The 18552-nt window shown below is 43.7% G+C and overlaps 2 protein-coding genes across 3 annotated transcripts; both read left to right on the top strand.

The window, feature by feature from the left end:
• The first annotated feature begins 2160 nt into the window (after positions 1-2160).
• On the top strand, positions 2161-8141 carry LOC128754253 (endoplasmic reticulum resident protein 27-like). Of its 2 annotated transcripts, none has more exons than XM_053856745.1 (7): positions 2161-2278; positions 4729-4814; positions 6136-6273; positions 6342-6428; positions 6526-6651; positions 6732-6929; positions 7996-8141. In XM_053856745.1, exons 1-7 carry the CDS (start codon positions 2221-2223, stop codon positions 8032-8034), a joined length of 732 nt encoding a protein of 243 aa, XP_053712720.1. In that variant the 5' UTR covers positions 2161-2220; the 3' UTR covers positions 8035-8141. The 2 variants fall into 2 exon arrangements, with proteins under 2 accessions (XP_053712720.1, XP_053712719.1); XM_053856744.1 differs by having other exon boundaries at positions 6342-6458.
• A 6219-nt stretch (positions 8142-14360) lies between these two features.
• LOC128754573 (osteocalcin 2-like) lies at positions 14361-15225 on the top strand. The gene is made up of 4 exons (XM_053857287.1): positions 14361-14421; positions 14483-14875; positions 14938-15031; positions 15123-15225. Exons 1-4 carry the CDS (start codon positions 14361-14363, stop codon positions 15223-15225), a joined length of 651 nt encoding a protein of 216 aa, XP_053713262.1.
• Positions 15226-18552: the final 3327 nt, after the last annotated feature.

The raw sequence follows: 18552 nt of genomic DNA, 5'->3' as shown, positions 1-18552 counted from the left end.
ACTTTCACTACGGATGACTGCAATACACATACTGAATATGATAATAACATACCATGAACCTCAACTCATCCAACTAAACTAAAAGACATGAACATGCTGCATGTTCTAGCCGCCTATTCGCAGCACTTATTAGCTCGCACAAGCTCATCTCTCACGCCAACACCTGAGGATTATGAGAGCGAGATGTTCACACAGGAGCATGTGTCATAGCCTTGGAGCATTAGAGCTTGTGTAACTGAATGTTGGTGAAACACAGGCAGCTTTAAGGAGGCTTCCATCTGAATACCAGTAATCTAGCAACCTGTGGTGCACCATGGTTACATCACAGCTCTCACCACTTGCATACGACAACGCACAAGATGCCAAAGCCAGTAACGTCCGGACCCAGAGGAAAAACATATTCATGCAGGAAAGTCAGCTCCGAGTTCAGCTCAGTCAAAGCAGACAGAAATATCTGTTCACGTCTTCACGTTGGTCTCATTATTTGGTGCCGACGTGTTGAATTCCAGGGTTCGCCAGGGAGCTGACGTCACAGACAGTCTGGAAACATCAGTTATTCCATTGTGAAAGTCACAATTCAGACTCATTTTACAAGGAAATGTCTACGTCGATAGTCTAATATTGAGGTCATCTGGGAAAGGTTTTTGAAAAGCAACATATGTATGCTGCAGTGTGGTGGAAAGAGATGTAAAACTTTGATAACAATGTAGAGTTCATCACGATACCTCAGTAGGTATAGAAGGATAATAGGTAGGTAATAGAAGGTAATACAACAGTAGGTATAGAAGGAAGTGCATTTCAGTTAAAGGTCATTGACCGTTCAGCTTTGTTGACATTGATTCGTGCAGGTTTATTCCTAAACACCTTCAAGGGCCGCAAACATGTCAAGGGTCTGTCTCTGACGACACATTCTGTTTAAACTGATAAGTCATAAGTCGCTGACGCGGAAAGTTGGCCTGCTTTTGAGTATTAGCGTTAAGCCTCATGGGAACACGTCAACATAAACACGCCTGACTGACATGTTGTTTCTCTTTGAACAGTGTGAAAACGCACGGATTCTTCAGCAGTTCTTGTGTGAACATGATGCAACACTATCTAACTGTGCTGTTGCTCCTCTGACTGCCGGCACCAGTATCACGCGACGGCGGACGCCTTCCTTCACCGATGGTGTTCAAGTTCACGCGGTTCAAGCTGAAGCCACTGCTGCCATCGCGACCTGCGGGGGTCACGGGTTTGAAGTCGGTTCTGTGGCAGATTCAAATTATAACTTGCACGTAGCTTTCACCAAATTCCTTTCCAGTTGAACACATTTACAAGGAACTCCGGAGACAGCACCAGACGTTATATAAGACCTTTCCATTCGGCTTCTTCTGATCGAACCGCTGTCAGACGGCGAATCTTACAATCTCCTCAGTCTGCTGATTTTGTGACAGAAAATGCAGTCAATATTTGCATGATCATTATTAGTGCCATATTTTTTTAAATCAAATGAGGTGCAAGTCGACATTATTTATGTTTTATAACATTTAAGTGTCACTTCGAGCTGCTGATGGATAATCATTTTGAGGTGTTTATTTATTTTTTAAATCGGAAAATAAATGTCACTAAAGAGGAAAATGTTCCACAAAATGACTATAAACACTGCTTTCTACAGAAAAGCAAACAGTTAAAAACATAACACTAACACTCCGTATTGCAGAATGATCCCAGCTAAACATAACTAAGCAAATGCCTGTTTGAATTCACTTCAGATTTAAATATTTCAGAAAGATTTTAAATGGGAAGCTGGCATGAAGGTGCAGAATCCTAGTGACAGTTGGTGGCATGCAAATAAGGTGTGTGATGGTTGTTGAGGCCCTCATGTGGTCATTCCCCTAAAATGCATCCTCTGTCGCCCTGCAGGCTGAGCAGCAGGTGAACACACACACACACACACACACACACACACGTCCTCTGTGAAGGCTGCACACACACATGAATTCACACACAAGCGTCACCTGAAGAACAGCAGCTTCCACACCACCCTGCCGACACACACGCCGCCGCAGGAGTGACACGTACTCTTATTTCTCTGCCCCAAACTTATCACCAACATCTGCCTGGTTCCCACAAAGCCTCCAATCACATTCTGTGCTGCCCAGTTAGAGACGACTAGAAAAGTCTCTGGCTTTAACTGGGATCCCCTTTTGTCAAACGTCAGGACTCCTTTGTGCCAAAAACATGCTGATCCCACTCATCTTCCCTCTGTTTGTGTCTTTGGCCTCCTCCACGCAGAAAGGTAAACCTGCATGTTTACGCTGAAGAGGCAAAAATGATAATGCTTCAGTACTTTCTTTGTTGCCTTCTTGTTTAGTTAGATGTGGCTTGTGTTAGCTGTCTTTTACTTCATGATATTACAGCCACAACTCACAATAATAGAACGTATGACTGGATTCAAGATGAATGCAAATGTTTGCATAGGCTATCAAGACAGTGCCATTTAAAGCAGAACCCTTTTCAATCTTTTTTTTTTTCAATATTTAATAAACATAACAGTAACATGTGTTTATGTTTAGCATTAATAAATGTAAATATACTTCTTCAAGGTACGTTTTGGTAAACAAAGAAAGCAATAGCTCAAGTAGGAATAGTTCAAACTCAATCACACAAGGGGCAAGTCACAGACCGAACATTTCCATTTACTGGAGAGTCTATAACTGGCACTATAAAACACAGCACACACGACACAGTTTGGATATGCGTCTTGCTTAAATCCACTTTCCCATCTTTTTTTGTATTCCCCTCCATTAGTTTTGGAAGTTTCCACATTAGTTGATGATCCTGACTCACTGGAGAAGATGGAGAAGTGGATACCATCATTTTGATAATTCATGGCACCAACGTGCATTGTTATTCATACGGCTTTTAATGCACTTTGAATTATACTTAAATATAATTTTGTTCACACTGGACATATTCAAGCCACATGCAATGACTCAGCATTATTTACGGAAGGTTGGCATGAGCATCATTAGTGTAAAAATACTTCATGTATGACCACCTCTGCAGAGGGGATAGATTCAGAGGGACATGTGCAAATACTATTTCCTCGTCTGGTTTATTTTTTTATTTCTTGTCTTGTCTTGTCTTGTCTTGTCTTGTCTTGTCTTGCTTGCTTGTCTCGTCTCGGCTCGTCTCAGCTCGTCTCAGCTCGTCTCGTTTTGTTTTGTTTTGTTTTGTTTTGTTTTGTCATGCTTGTTTTTTCTTTTCTCGTCTTGTCTTGTCTTGTCTTGTCTTGTCTTGTCTTGTCTTGTCTTGTCTTGTCTTGTTTTGTTTTGTCTTGTCTTGTCTTGTCTTGTCATGCTTGTTTTTTCTTTTCTCGTCTTGTCTTGTCTTGTCTTGTCTTGCTTGTTTTGTCTTGTCTTGTCTTGCTTGTCTTGTCTTGTCTTGTTTTGCTTGTCTTGTCTTGTCTTGTCTTGTCTTGTCTTGTCTTGTTTTGCTTGTCTTGTCTTGTCTTGTCTTGTCTTGTTTTGTCTTGTCTTGTCTTGTCTTGTCTTGTCTTGTCTTGTCTTGTCTTGCTTGTTTTGACTTGCCTTGTCTTGTCTTGTCTTGTCTTGTTTTGCTTGTTTTGTCTTGTCTTGTCTTGTCTTGTTTTGTTTTGTTTTGTCTTGTCTTGTCTTGTCTTGTCTTGTCTTGCTTGTCTTGTCTTGCTTGTTTTGTCTTGTCTTGTCTTGTCTTGCTTGTCTTGTCTTGTCTTGTCTTGTCTTGTCTTGTCTTGCTTGTTTTGTCTTGTCTTGTCTTGTCTTGTCTTGTCTTGTCTTGTCTTGTCTTGTCTTGCTTGTTTTGTCTTGTCTTGTCTTGTCTTGTTTGCTTTTCTTGTCTTGCTTGTTTTGTCTTGTCTTGTCTTGTCTTGTCTTGTCTTGTCTTGCTTGTCTTGTCTTGTCTTGCTTGTTTTGTCTTGTCTTGTCTTGTCTTGTCTTGTCTTGCTTGTTTTGTCTTGTCTTGTCTTGTCTTGTTTTGCTTTTCTTGTCTTGCTTGTTTTGTCTTGTCTTGTCTTGTCTTGTCTTGCTTGTTTTGTCTTGTCTTGTCTTGTCTTGTCTTGTCTTGTCTTGCTTGTCTTGTCTTGTCTTGCTTGTTTTGTCTTGTCTTGTCTTGTCTTGTCTTGCTTGTTTTGTCTTGTCTTGTCTTGTCTTGTTTTGCTTTTCTTGTCTTGCTTGTTTTGTCTTGTCTTGTCTTGTCTTGTCTTGTCTTGTTTTGTCTTGTCTTGTCTTGTTTTGCTTGTCTTGTCTTGTCTTGTTTTGCTTGTCTTGTCTTGTTTTGTCTTGTTTTGCTTGTCTTGTCTTGTCTTGTTTCGTCTTGTTTTGTCTTGTCTTGTCTTGTCTCGTCTTGTCTTGCTTGTTTTGTCTTGTCTTGTCTTGTCTTGTCTTGTGTCGTCTTGTCTTGTCTCGTCTTGTCTTGTCTTGTCATGTCTCGTCTTGTCTCGTCTTGTCTCGTCTTGTCTTGTGTCGTCTTGTCTTGTCTTGTCTTGTCTTGCTTGTTTTGTCTTGTCTTGTCTAGTCTTGCTTGTTTTGTCTCGTCTCGTCTCGTCTCGTCTCGTCTTGTCTCGTCTTGTCTTGTCTTGTCTCGTCTCGTCTTGCTCATCTTGTCTTGTCTTGTCTTGTCCTCCTCACACGGCCAGACAGGGCTTCGTGAGGGCCTCGGACAGCACCAGTGCCCAGGTCTGGTGTAATCTGAATTTGTTTCTTCCAGACGCTGATGTACCCAGCCTGAATGACATCACAGCGACACAAGCCTTCATTAACTCGTCTGATGTGGTGGTCATCGGCTTCCTGGAGGTCAGACAGCAACAAGCCCACACACAGAAAGGGCGCTCATGAGCCTGGTTCGGTGGTGTTGATCATTGCGTGAATCTGCTCATTGTGAACCATCGACTGTAAGAACTCCCACAGCTGCAGTGTGAGCTACAGTCGCAAATAGAAGCCGATATTTTGTGCAGCCACACCTTTGGCAGTGATGGGACTCCAAGTACAGTGGGGTTGTGTGACAGAGGCCGGATCCTTGGCTGGACGCTGTGTGCGGGGGACGGTGGCGAGACTCATGACAGGAATGTCATCTGAGGACTTGTGGGTCGGATTCACCCCCGTGTCAACAGGCGTAAACAGAGAGTTCAGGCAAGTGCAGGGAGGAAACAGGGTGGATAAGAAAATGCTTCAAAGATGATGCACAGTGCAAAAGAGACCAAAATAAATCTGCTGTGACTCATACTGGGTGAAAACACTGTCGGCTGCCAAATAATAAGGAGGGTTGGTGTGTTACCAAAACCAGCTCCCTGGGTAAACATTCATGTAAGAATGATGACATAATCCAGGGAGCAAAAACAAAAGCAATAAAGTCATTAAAGAAATAACAATCTCGGTTAGTACTTTGGTCTCCTTTCATTGGTTCACTTGACGATAATCTACAGTCAATATCATATTTTAATGAAGGTCATGTACGAGGACGAGCTGCTGCCTCTATGAGGCGATCATTCATCGAGTAAGCACTTCATTTAGCCAAGAAGAGGACGGACCAGACCAGTCTACCCTTTTTTTGAATCGCTCTATGAAATGAATGGAGACATGAGATGAATATCCACAAATCCGACACTGGTCTCTCTGATCCTCGCTGAGGGCAACAATGTAAATGACCTCACACTGATGGAGGACTGTACTGTGTGTAGTTGAGCCGACTTCTTGAAGTTATTCTTTGAGTTAAGACTTTCTCTTTACAGCTCACAAACACCTCCAGGCACCAATTTAAACATCTAGTTCCTGATCTGCTTCAGCATGGTCAGATTATTTAATATATTAAAAAATGTAATATATTAAAACAATTTCTGCGTAAATCCTTCAGATCAGATCAAAGGTGCACCATTTTAAAGGTGAAACACAGTGAATGAAAGTGAGAGCACCAGCATGGGATCATTTATAATGGTTGCTAGTGGCTGTCACGGTGACCTTAGGCAAGACACCTGACCCACCTCGTGTAAGTAAGGTGTAAGGCAGTATATTGGCAGCCACGTTTGCATCACTCTGCCCCAGGTGTTGTGTGTGTGATTGAGGTATGAATGGATAACACACTTTTCACGCCATTGTTCTGAGCATCAGTTTCTCCCAGGGAGAGGAGAGCTCCAGCTACAAAGAGCTGGTGGCAGCGGCACAGAAAGTCCAGTCCGTCCCTGTAGCCATCTGCTCAGAGAAAGAGGTTTGGGTTGAGTACGGCATCGCCTCCGACACCATCACACTTTTCAGAAAGGTCAGTCTCATCTCCATTGGTATTGACGTAGCTCCGCAACTGAACTGCAGCCATCGTGTCTGCTGCAGGCCGACAACTATCGGGAGAATCTTGTGGTTGCTGAGGCTAAGAAGGTAGAAACAGATGGTCTTGTGAATTTTTTCACCATCAATGAGGTCCGGTACATCACCGAGTACAACCAAGTGGTACGTACGCCGTCTCATCCCTCTCATCCCTCTCATCCGAGTTCACTCTGATTTCCTCCTCTGACAGACCGCAGTGGGCCTCTTTAACTCGGCGGTGAAGGTGCATGTGCTGCTCTTTGCCAACAGGGGCAGTAAAGAGTTTTCAGTCCTCAAGAAGCAGCTGGGGGCTCTGGCCCCTGAGTTTACAGGCAAGGTGAGAAAATGATAGCAGGTTTTAGCTGGTGACCTTCCCCACAATTTGGATGAGTAAAACTTCACTGAATCTGTCCTCAGTTTCTGTTTGTGGTGATCAATGGCTCAGCTCAGTCCAACTTCAAGGCGTTGGGCTACTTTGGCCTGGACTCCAAGAGCCTCCCAAGAGTGGGCATCTACGACGGGGAGTCGGACAAGAAGTGGCTCATGCCTGCTGGTGAAATTACGGCTGAGCGTGTGAGAGAGTTTTGCCACTCGTTCCTGCAGGGGGATCTTAAGGTGAGCGATAGATGATGTGAATAAAGAGATGGATGGACAGTTTACTGTAAAGTACCTGGTCCAGTCGCTGCCTCAACCCAGCCAACGTTACTGGCCATCCATGGGTCAGTTTTCCATGTGGGATGGGGAGGCTGTCTGGAGTATTCTGGGTCAAACAAGCACCAGTGTTTATTTTCCTAGTGGTATTTTTAAACCGGCAAACATTTTTTACTCCTGTTGGGGCACGACTCAGTTGCGAAGCTGCTGTCACGACACAATGCTGCATGTTTGGCAGCCAGTGAAATCGAAGAAAAACAAACTGAGGTTAGAGATAATGGCCGCATGAATGAGTTGAGGGGGTCTGCCTAAAATCTCACCGTGGTGAGGTCAGTGACATTCCCAGATGCTCCATGTTCCAACGACTGTATCCAACGGCTCTAAATCATGTGGTTAGCTCATTTTACTGCTAACAATAATAGAAATAACAAGTGACATGTTGAGCATCTTATCATTTTTCGGACCCGCTGTTAAAGTCAAAGGGTCACTTGTGGTGCTCTCACCTCATGCTTCCTGTTTTCATCGCTTCACACAGTTAGTGCTCAGATTACTAACATTATATAAATGACCGTTATTTGATGGTAGAAACATCCAGACTGGTGGTCCAGACGAGAAATGTCCTTTAATTTCTGTTTATGAGACGCCTCCTCCTACACTCATCGTAATGTATGTCGTCTGTCCTTTGATGTGTTCATTCTAAAGTAAATCTGCTATTTGCTCATCTTGTCCTTTGATGTGTTCATTCCAAAGTAAATCTGCTATTTGCTCATCTTGTCCTTTGATGTGTTCATTCTAAAGTAAATCTGCTATTTGCTCATCTTGTCCTTTGATGTGTTCATTCTAAAGTAAATCTGCTATTTGCTCACCTGCGCATACAAAACTTCTTGTATTTGTTTTGAAATGGCAATGAAACTATAAGATAAAACATTGACAGCTATGTAGAGCTGATAAATGATTACAGAATGTACAGTACAGTACAGTACATATTATCTACCTATGATGTCGTTGACGTTTTCCTTTAATATTTCAGGATGCGACAAGTGAAGAAGCCCCCAAATCAGAGCTGTAGGTCTCCATGGAGCATGAAAAACAAATCGGGAACCTTTCATATGAGGAAACAAAGTACCAGTGAAATTTCTGTCAGGTGTTTGGCCTTGTAGCCTTTGACTTCATGCGCTGAGTAAAGCATGCAAAGAATTCTTTTGCCGTCTCATGTGTCTCTGCTCATTTATCGCTGTATGTTATGTTTCGTCTGTTTTGGTCTGCGGTCCGGGTCATTGTCTGTGAGCAGCAGAAATTTGGCAAAGTTAGTTTTTCTGTGTCACTTTCAACCACCACAACACAGCAACCTCAAGGATCGTGCTCAAGGTCGTGCTGAGATGACTCGTCCATGAGTCATACCCAAGTCTGCGAGGGCCAATCATTAACAGACGTGGAAACCTCCGCTCGATGAGGACCGCAGAGGAATGAAACCTGTCAAAAGCAGGCCAATGACTTTTTGTCTGCGCTAAATAAAATAGCATATTTAAGAGAAAAGCCCTGAAAAATGTCATAGAAGATCCAAAGAAAGGATAACAGATGGCTGCATACATCCAGAGGAAAAAATCCTTGGCTTGTCATAAAAATAGCCCCAGAAGCAAGAAGGGAATTTCAAGGTCCAGACTGGGTTCAGTATAATTAGTGGTGTTGTGCTGAGCGGATGCACGGAGCAGACCGGGCCGAAGCCTGGCAGGTGGATGTTTGTCAGAGGCCAGACGGACCTTTGTTTACCACAACACAGCTGCAGGGACGGGGTCTTCAGGAGGTGACTGCTCCTTCCCTTTCACTTTTTAGATTTCAAGAAAGGCAAGGCTGTCAGATCCAGATCATAGGGCTGATGAAGCAAAGCAAGATATAAAGATAAAAACGTCATCAGAACCTCGGAGTGACACTTTTAGATCCCTTTCAAAAGCTTTTCACAAAGCCCAAGGAGACGTGTGTATTACTTTTTACAATGTGCTCCTCATTGTTGACCAAAACTTCTTGGGTTTTTTTTTAAAACCATTTTCTAGTTCTGGCATTTTGTCTTCACTTTCCAACTTCTGTTCTTCATGAATCTGTTTTTCATATTGTTTACTGTCCTCTTTCGACCTTTTTATCTTTTTAACTTTTCATCTCTATTTCTCCTCATGTCATCATTGGCTTGAAAAATCATGTGTTTTGAAAGGCTGAAGGACGTAAAAGACATAAAGCAGATATATGAGCAGAAATATATATTCATGAGCCCTGTCAGGTCGATTATATAACTCGAATCATCTGTTATCCGTCAGTGGGTGCCACTGGGATTCCTGAAGCGTATTTTATCAGGTGCCAAACCACTGACTTCATATCTTTTAAACACAGTAGGTCCAGCCCTGATAATGAAAGGCGTAAAAGTGTTATCATTATTTATTGCCCTTTTATCCAGTGGAACATTAAAGAGAAGGCAGGGGAGCTTCAGCTTGTCAGTTTTACTGCTTTCCATAAAATCCCTCAAGTCACCTTAAGTCCGGAACCTTTCAGAGTAGTGGTTTTCTTTATCGTGAACTGCAGCTTGAAGGTTCTCGAAGAGGCCGACAGGGTTTTATCTATTCATTTGCTCACATTAGCAACAATCTTAGGCGACTGATATGAAAACGATGACTCAAGTGACGTGCTGATGCTGAACTTTATCAGGTCACCAAGTGTGCGGGTCTAAAGACTCTCTTATCGAGCCCTAATTTGATTGGTAGATAAGTGAAGGTTTCCTTGTTTTGGACGGTCACACGCTCCAGGGAGCCCAACTGACCCGGCCTTACGTGACCTTGACATAGCTCGTTGCGTGCACTCAAGGTCAGCGATGGCCCTTTACACGACTACGCCGGACAACTTGGCAGGAATGTCAGAATCAGTTCAACTAACTGTCATTGTATTGCTAATACCTACTTATCGTAAGAGGCTGTTATGATTTGCTACCATTGAAATTATGTTTGACTTTTTTTTTTGCTATTGATGGAGTTATGAATCATAAACAATGACTTTATTATAGTTAATATACTACTAACTAGTTACTACTTTTCTTCTACATACAGAGTGCGATATTTTTTTAGCATTCGAAATGTATTAAAATCATATCAGTCACATTAAGTTGAGGAGATATGGACAGCAGGAGGCGGTAGCGTTCTAGACCTTGGCGACACCCATTGTAATGAATATCAGCAGAGCCTGAGCTGCAGCACTAGACTCAGCAGAGTCACACATTTTTCCAAAAGCTTCGTGGATCTAGATCAGACCTGGGCAAAGTGCGGCCCGGGGGCCAAATGCGGCCCTTTGACTGTATTTATGTGGCCCTCCTGGAGTCAGAGCAAAACTATAAAACTGACATTGTTGTTGTCTCTGACATTTTGTCTTATGGATTGTTTTTTGTTTATTATGAAGTAACTGAAACATAACTTTCTTGCTTAATTATTTTTCTAAATCTTTTCCGTTGGCTATTTTAGGAGTATTTCTTGTCCCTTAAAATACATCAGAATTGAAAGTAAATTTTGAAATGTATGAGCCACATTGACAATCTTTAAATGGAATGTGGTTTAAATTAAATAAAACACAACAAACCAACAGTTTCTATTCATTTTTACAGTGTAGATTCATAATCACACATGATTTTTATTTTCAATTTTCTCTTGTCCTCCTCTCTTTGTGTTTGACGGCCCTTCTCAACGGTCACAATATATAACCCGGCCCCTTGGGAAATTTAATTGCCCACCTCTGATCTAGATGCTACTCAGGGACGCCACCAAACCATCTGTTTCTTGACTCATCATTTGCATTTCCTGAAAGTATTCAAAATGATTTTGCCAGCAGACAGATAAACGATGGCGATCACGTGACCTCCGCGGTGGTGGCTATACTCATAGCCTCTGTATGACGTGTCAGAGTCCATATTTCAAGTGAGTCCAACTGTCTTCAGTGAGAGTTGGACTTTGCCAGGAGTCATTTTTATGGCAGAATGTGTACTGGTATGTGCAGCCAGAGTGAGGGGGTGTTCATGCATCGCAGGGGTCACCAAACTGCAAGCTACTGTACGGTCGCCTCGTGACCCGAAGAGCTATAGTCAGTTTGATACAGACTTCTGAAATAACTACTTAGCATTAGGGCTGTTATTAGATTAAAATTTTAATCACACTAAAGCTCAGTTAACTCACGATTGATGGCACATTAATGACACATTTTGCATCTATTTTATCTCTTGTATTGATAAAAACATTCCTCATAGTTTATGCATTCATAACAGAAACTAAATGTGTGATTTATTTGCCATTATTGGCTGTTAACTTGTAATATATATTATTATGAATGATAAGTGCTGTTATCGTTCTTCACACTAACAACTAACAATGGTGTTACGGGAAAGGAAAAAAAATTGACCCTTGAGGTGGAATCTCTCAGACATCCTGTGAAGAGGTTTACAGAGGTTAAGGAGAGAAGCCGTACCCAATGATTCTCAGTAGCAAAATGTTATGTGGAGGGCTTGAGTTTCCCCAACAGACAAAGGCAGAGAGGCATGTTGGAGAGGAAGCTGAGGCAAAAGGCTGATCCATTTTTGCTCCCTAAACATTGATCTGGTGCGGCTCAGAGTAGCACCACTGCTGCGGTAAAGTGAGGTTGCGCCCCAGGAAGTAGAGCCCTGGCCTGACATGCCTGAGAGTCTCTTGGTTGTCCTGGAAACACCTCAACAAAAGGAGCTGGAAGGGAAGTCTGTGCCACAACCTGAAGCAAAAGAGAATGGACATAGTCATCACCAGGAAGTACACACTTATAAAACACTGATAATAACAGAGGCTCTGCTATACCATTCAGTCGCATCGATTACTTCAAGCAAAACAAGAGAGGTTTATCTGCTTAACCTCTGGATCGCATCGGGATGCACCTATGTTCGTATTCAAAGAAGCATATGTGTGATCAGGTGTATCATGATAAAAGACCCGAAACACTAAATGACGCCGAGTTGATCAGCTTTATTGCCATGGTCAGTGGGGATCCCCCAACTAGGTAAGTGCTTTGGAATAATGTCCAATCATGAACAAAAACATTGTCCCTGGAGGTGGCGCTGCTGTACCAGACAGTGCTAGAGGAGGTGAGGATCAGCTGGGTGATGTCCATGTAGAACTCCACCAGCAACTTCGTCGGCAGTCGTAGTTTTCATAGCTGCCTCAGGAAGAACATTCTCTCCTGGGCCTTCCTGATGAAGGACCTGATGGTTGGCTCCCATTTGAGGTCCTCAGTGATGGTGCTTCCTAGGAAGCAGAAGGAGTCCACAATGGGAATGGGCGAACCAGCCAACATGAGAGGGGTCGGAGGAGCTGTGACTCTCCTGAAGTCTGTGACCATCTCCACTGTCTTCTGGGCGTTGAGCTCCAGGTTGTTGTGGCTGCACCAGGACACCAGCCGCTCCACCTCCCTCCTGTAAGCCGACTCATCTCCATCTGAGATGAGCCCGATGATGGTGATGTCATCCGCAAACTTGAGTGACTGGTGACTGGAGGTGCAGCAGAGCCATGGAGAGAGAACACAGCCCTGACGAGAGCCGATGTTGAGGGTCCGAGTGTCGGAGACAGTCGTCCCCAGCTGTACGCACTGACTCCAGCTGGTCAGGAAGTGTATTCCATCTGCAGAGGGAGTCAGGCACGTTGAGCTGGCGAAGCTTGTCTTCAAGCAGAGCTAGGAGAATCGTGTTGAAAGCAGAGCTGTCTACAAACAGGATTCTGGCATAGGTTCCTGGGGAGTCCAGATGCTCCAGAATGTAATGAAGGGCCTGGTTTACTGCATCGTCCACAGATCTGTTGGCTCTGTAGGCAAACTGCAATGAGTCCAGGTGAGAAGCAGTGATGGAGAGGACCAGATCCTGGCCTTCTTGGGAACAGGAATACTAGTGAGGAGTTTAAAATAGGCAGGAACATGACAGGACACCAAGGATCACTGTTGACATGTCCAAGTGCAAATTTCAGAATTCTTAATAATATTCTATAAATATTATTCCTTAAATTGTTGCGTTGTCTTCATGAATGTCATAGCATAGCCAAGTGTTTTAGATTAATAAATCCACCCCACGCACAACATCTTCTGCAGAAATCAATGCATCATTTCTTTTCTTTGCTGTTTTATCTGTATTTTGCATCTGAAAAACAATATCTCTTCTCATAGTCACAAAAATGGACACAGCACCAGACGCTGAAATTACACATCCCATATTCCAAAACAAATTCTGGAGAAGGAATAACAGCATAGAAAAAAAGAAAGGCCCAAGTGCAACGCTGCTGCTGGAATCTTTGAGATATATATGAAGTGATTTTTGTGGGGGATTCTTCGCTTCTCTATTTAAGTTGGAATATACTTGAGGTTAACGTTTATCCTCCAAATACCATCTCTCAACCGCAGCTGGCTTCACATTTGAACCATATCTTGCACTGTCGAGTCCGTATCCAAAGCCACATTTGTATCAGCGGACGTCCAAGGCATCATGGTTGGATAAATTTGGCCATATGTTTTCAGAAATGCACTCAGCCAGGCTGGGTTTGTTGGGGCTCCGTAGAGCCCTGGTGGCAGCTGAAGACGGCCAAGGCTCTGGGCCGACATGGATCTCCAAATAGTGACTGACTGCGGTTCTGGCGGGACACGGCAACATTCTAATTAAACTCTGTCGCATAATGAGGCTCGCTGCTGGTCCGTGTCACCCGATTAGTAGCTTGTGGTGGACTCAGGCTATGGTTTGGGGTTTGAGGGGGAGGCGGAACACATCTGGGGCAAAGAGCAGCTGAGCAGTGCTGGGCGAAGTGACATGTTTAACAGAACAATGGGTCGCACTGTATGTTTTATAGAGCTGTCATTTACATGTGATTTGTAGCTGAACTAGGAAGTCGTGGCTTGAAGTTCTGATCTGGGGAGACGTGAATTTAAAGCTCAGGTGTCAGCTCATATGTATAGGATTATACACTGCTAATAACCGCGTCACAGTTATCCACCTCTGTGCATGTTTTTGATTGTTGGAATGGAACCAGGAATCTCTTGCCACATTTATATGCCTGAGCTGTGTATGTGATGGTCATGTCTGTACACGGCACCAAACACAGAAGACGGTTCTGGGTGAATGAGGTTTTTTGGACGCGGTGCCAGGGCTGCGTAGGAGTTTGTTGGGAGTTTTCACGACTGGTGGAATCGAAAACATTGACATCCAATCCAGTAGCCAATCGCAGGCCGAGCCTTGGTGTGGGTCTGGCCAGACAGTGGAGGTGGACAACAGTATATATTGACCATGATTTTGGGAGCAAGAAGCAGAGCAGTTCAACTAAGAGAAAGCATCGTTTGCTCACTAGAGAAGGACTCGAACTCCAACACATCATGAAGACCTTGACTCTCCTCGCCATCTGCGCTCTGCTCTCCGTGTGCTGGTCCATGGGAGGTGAGGGAAATCTCTTTGATGTGTCAGTCCATCAGGACAGATGATGGTGTCTTCTCTCCAGCGATTGAGCCTGAGGTCATCACTGACGACGCTGCTGACACATCTGTGGATGCTGACCCTGCTGCTGACCCCGCCGCCGACCCTGCGACTGGCGCCGCCGCCGACCCTGCTGCTGGCGACTCTGACTCTGATTCTTCCTCCTCTTCAGAGTCAGATTCAGCCTCTTCTTCCGCGTCCGACTCAGCGTCTGATTCTGACTCCAACTCTGAGTCTGACTCTTCACAGTCCTCAGAGTCCTCAGAGTCATCTGAATCTTCAGAGTCCTCAGAGTCATCAGAATCCTCAGAATCCTCCGAGTCAGACTCCTCTGACTCCAATGGATCTGACTCTTCATCATCTTCCTCTTCATCTTCATCTTCCTCGTCCTCCTCATCAGAGTCAGCCAGCACTGAGGGTGAGCACCATAACCTTCTTGGATCCATCATCTGTTTGTCTCATCTTCTGATGTTCTCCCAGCCACTGAAGTGGTCATGAAGAGAGACCTGGCAGCTGTCCTCCTCAGGACAAGAAGAGCTCCCGGGGGAGAGCTGACACCTCTCCAGATTGAAAGGTTTGCGTGCCAAGATTCGCCTTCAGTGATTTCAAATCGCTTCCAACTGTCACTGTCATCTGACTCTGGTGTTTGCTTTCTCGTCCTGTAGCCTGAAAGAGGTGTGTGAGCTGAACGTGGCCTGTGACGAAATGGCCGACACGGAGGGGATTGTTGCCGCCTACACTGCCTATTACGGACCGGTTCCCTTTTAAAAAAAGAAGTGAATCAGACATCTTTAGATGAACTGTTTTTGTGCTTGTTTTGATCTGTAGTTATAGACGATGTATGAATCTCACTTCCTCCATCTATCTAAACTTTCTGTGTGTGTGCTAGAACAAGATGGTGCTACCAGGTCAGACGTATTGTATGAATGTATTGATGTTTTTAGCAAAACAAGAAGCATTGCTCAGAAGTAGAGGAGTGGAGTCAGTATTTTTTTTGTGTACAGTGTGTGTAAATGCACCTTTTGTCATGTGTAACCAGAGAATGCAACACATTTGATGGGAATAAATTATTTTTAAAACCACTATATTTTGATCGGCTTGTAGTTTGTAAACAGTGAGAAAGATCCTGGCATGTCCAACTGGTAGGAAACCCATCTGGCTTCATGGTTAGTTTGGAGAAAATAGATCAGTGAATGGGACCTTTAACAGGTGGTTACTGGAAGTGTGGGTTCCTCTGGTGCCAAGACGTGATAAAGCCAACACAAGCGCTTCTACTTCAGCTGGAGACGCACCATGGGGTTGTTCACCGTCTTGAGACACACTCGCACCCTTTGGCTTTTATCCAGTCACTCGGCTGATTTTATTAGTGATTATATCTCATCCGATTTTAGAGTCTTTTATGGTTATGTTTGTAGTTGTCTGGGTTTAGTTAATGCAATTTATCATTGCTGTTTATCGTCTAGAACATTTGGTTCTTTCACGTGAGGCCAATGCATGTTTTTTGCAGCGGAAAGTTTTGCGGAAAATCTTGAGTATTATCTCATTTAATTCCAGTAACTCAAATAACAAGACCCATATAGATCTTATTTGTTGGAGAGCTTTAAAAGGAGCAGAAAGAAGAAGAATATTTTCATTTCTTTTCACCTTAGCTATTATATTTTATACATTTGATTTTGGCCACTAGCCCCCAGATATATAGGTCAACCATAATTGTTCACTCATTTAGTCCCTTATCTGCTCCACTGTAGTGTAGAGATTTCTCAGTCTTTTTTTTTAAACCATTATATCTATCTATATTTACCTGTGCTTGGAAGCAAGTCCCTCCTGTGGAGTACCTTTTCAAGGAGATTAAAGCATGTGGCTGGTGGGAGTCTTATCCTCTCAAGTCTCCCTCCTCCGATGCAAGATCAAAAAGCATCTGTAGATTTCCTGGTCTAACACTGGTATTAACGCATATCTGACTCTTTATAAATAACAATACAACAGCATTCAGCTTGTCTCTGTAATCCAGTTTGCACTTGTTCCTTGTGTCTGTTGGCTCAAGTAAGTCTGGTGACCTGCTCCAAACCGAGGAGCAAGTAGAGGTGCTAGTGTCTGAGCAGGAATTTTCACTGAGGGCTTCAGTTCTTCAGCCGTCTGGGTGGAGATTACACTCCTTTAATCCCAAACACTTGGAGCTCTGTCCACCTCTGCCACAGAAGGGCAGTGTTGGCTTCGCTTGTCTTCACGTAGATTGAACTCATTGAACTATAAAACCACACACCCATGAGTCACAGCATTTGATTTGACCACATCCTAATTTGTTCCAATCCATGTGGGCGTCGCCAGCTTGTTCACTCCTGGTTTGGATGTAGATAAAGGGCTGATATTAATACTGCTGTTGGCAGGTTGGGAGATAATACTTTGACCTTAGGTATTGTAGTTTTATGTAAAGGCCATGATAAATTCGGAGTAAATCCAGAGTTCAATTTGGTTAGCTCACACCTGATACTCAACGACTGCAGGCGTGCTTTACTTTGCGGTACATACCAGCGCAAGTATGAGCCGTGATAAGATTAAGATGTCCGTCGTGTACCTGCTTTGAACTGGACAAGTGGAGGGATGGCAGGGTGTTATCAATGGCAGATAAGACCACCCACGCTTGGTCCTTCCTGGACATGTTGGGACATCAGGATGTAAGAGTCATGGAGAAATACATTTAGCAGAACAGGTGACGACATACTTGGTTTTGCTAATATCTGGAAACGCAACCAACATACCAATAAAAATAAATAAATAAATGCGAGTTAATTTAATGAATGGATCACAGACACCACAGCAAACCATCGAAATGAGTGTGTGGTCCTACAGAGTAGGTGACCACATAAAGGTGGTGGTTCCAGATGTGATATCAAGCTATTGATAATGTATCTCTCGCTGGCCGCACGTGGTCTCAGGACATGTGATAGAGTAAAGCACCGCCTCATTCAGCGTGAGGCTGCAAACACTTCAGTGCCTGAAGCTACATGCTGCTCTGTAAAGTCTGTCAACACCATGGTGGAGGTATTTCTACAGCGCACGCCATGATCTTTACAGGGCTCCATGAACATGCTAACTCATGCTACCACATGAATCAGCAGGCAAATCGTGCAGAACAGTATGTGTTGGCTCATTCTGAATCACTATGAAATGGCTGAACAGTATCGTTTCACACTTCACTTCACGTGAACGTGATGTTTCATCTTGATAACCCTCGAGATAAAGGCATAACAGGCCTAAGCTTAGGTCAATAAATACGGTACTCCACAGTTTAGAAGTAGACTGAATACAACCTGAATTTGCAGAGACAGGGGCAACTGTAGTTACCATTCGGGGGCCGACGGAGAGCAAGAGAGCGAATTTGACAGATTTTGATTCAGATGAGTCATACAGTGACAGTGAAATGGTAAGTGGTGGGCAGCGCTTCATCGGAGTGCACTGACAAGTGCGTCTGTTTGCTGTGACGGTCCGTAAGTAAGACACTCTGGGGCCAATTGGTCGGAACACTAACGGAGGTCACGGGAATGTAAAAAAAAAACAAAGAAAATATAGAGAGTAGATGGCTGCAGAAGCACTAGAAACTGCAAGCGAAAATGCAGTACAATTACCAGAAGTGGTATTATTGGTCCCCACATACCCAGCCATCATCATTGTTGCTTGAGAGAGGAGGAAGAATATCACCTGTGGATCAGATAAACGGCTGTATAAGTTATGGTGACGCCATAATATACAAGCTAGATGTGATCATTTCCTCCATTCCCAAACTTTGGGTCGCACTCTACATTCTTCTTTTTCATCTCTGTGTTTTCAAGCTACGGCCTTTTAAAATAGTGAAGTCAAAGCTCAATATTTCATTGAAAAAACTCTGGCGCCTTAAGGTTAAATGACGTAGCACACCATTCCATGCATTCAGAGCAATGATAAACCTGCCATTCTAAAATGAGAAGAGTGTGGCGTATCGCCTGTTCTCGCCGCCGCTCGCCAAAACGCTTCCTTGAACTTGGTTAGGAATGAACTGAGGAGTAAGAGCTGATTGACTTCGTGCTCTGGTTCACCTTCCCCACAGTCCATAAATCA

This window comes from Synchiropus splendidus, chromosome 2, assembly GCF_027744825.2.
Source record: "Synchiropus splendidus isolate RoL2022-P1 chromosome 2, RoL_Sspl_1.0, whole genome shotgun sequence".
Taxonomy (NCBI): domain Eukaryota; kingdom Metazoa; phylum Chordata; class Actinopteri; order Syngnathiformes; family Callionymidae; genus Synchiropus; species Synchiropus splendidus.
This window is presented reverse-complemented; position numbering and strand designations above follow the sequence as displayed.

What these genes read in the sequence shown, in the direction of transcription:
- LOC128754253 (XM_053856744.1), top strand. Translation starts at nt 2,221, where the DNA reads ATGCTGATCCCACTCATCTTCCCTCTGTTTGTGTCTTTGGCCTCCTCC. An exon ending in CCCCTGAGTTTACAGGCAAG is followed by an intron (nt 6,652 to 6,731) that starts GTGAGAAAATGA and finishes ATCTGTCCTCAG; the next exon opens with TTTCTGTTTGTGGTGATCAA. An exon ending in TCCTGCAGGGGGATCTTAAG is followed by an intron (nt 6,930 to 7,995) that starts GTGAGCGATAGA and finishes TTAATATTTCAG; the next exon opens with GATGCGACAAGTGAAGAAGC.
- LOC128754573 (XM_053857287.1), top strand. Translation starts at nt 14,361, where the DNA reads ATGAAGACCTTGACTCTCCTCGCCATCTGCGCTCTGCTCTCCGTGTGC. An exon ending in CGTGTGCTGGTCCATGGGAG is followed by an intron (nt 14,422 to 14,482) that starts GTGAGGGAAATC and finishes TCTTCTCTCCAG; the next exon opens with CGATTGAGCCTGAGGTCATC. An exon ending in AGAGTCAGCCAGCACTGAGG is followed by an intron (nt 14,876 to 14,937) that starts GTGAGCACCATA and finishes ATGTTCTCCCAG; the next exon opens with CCACTGAAGTGGTCATGAAG.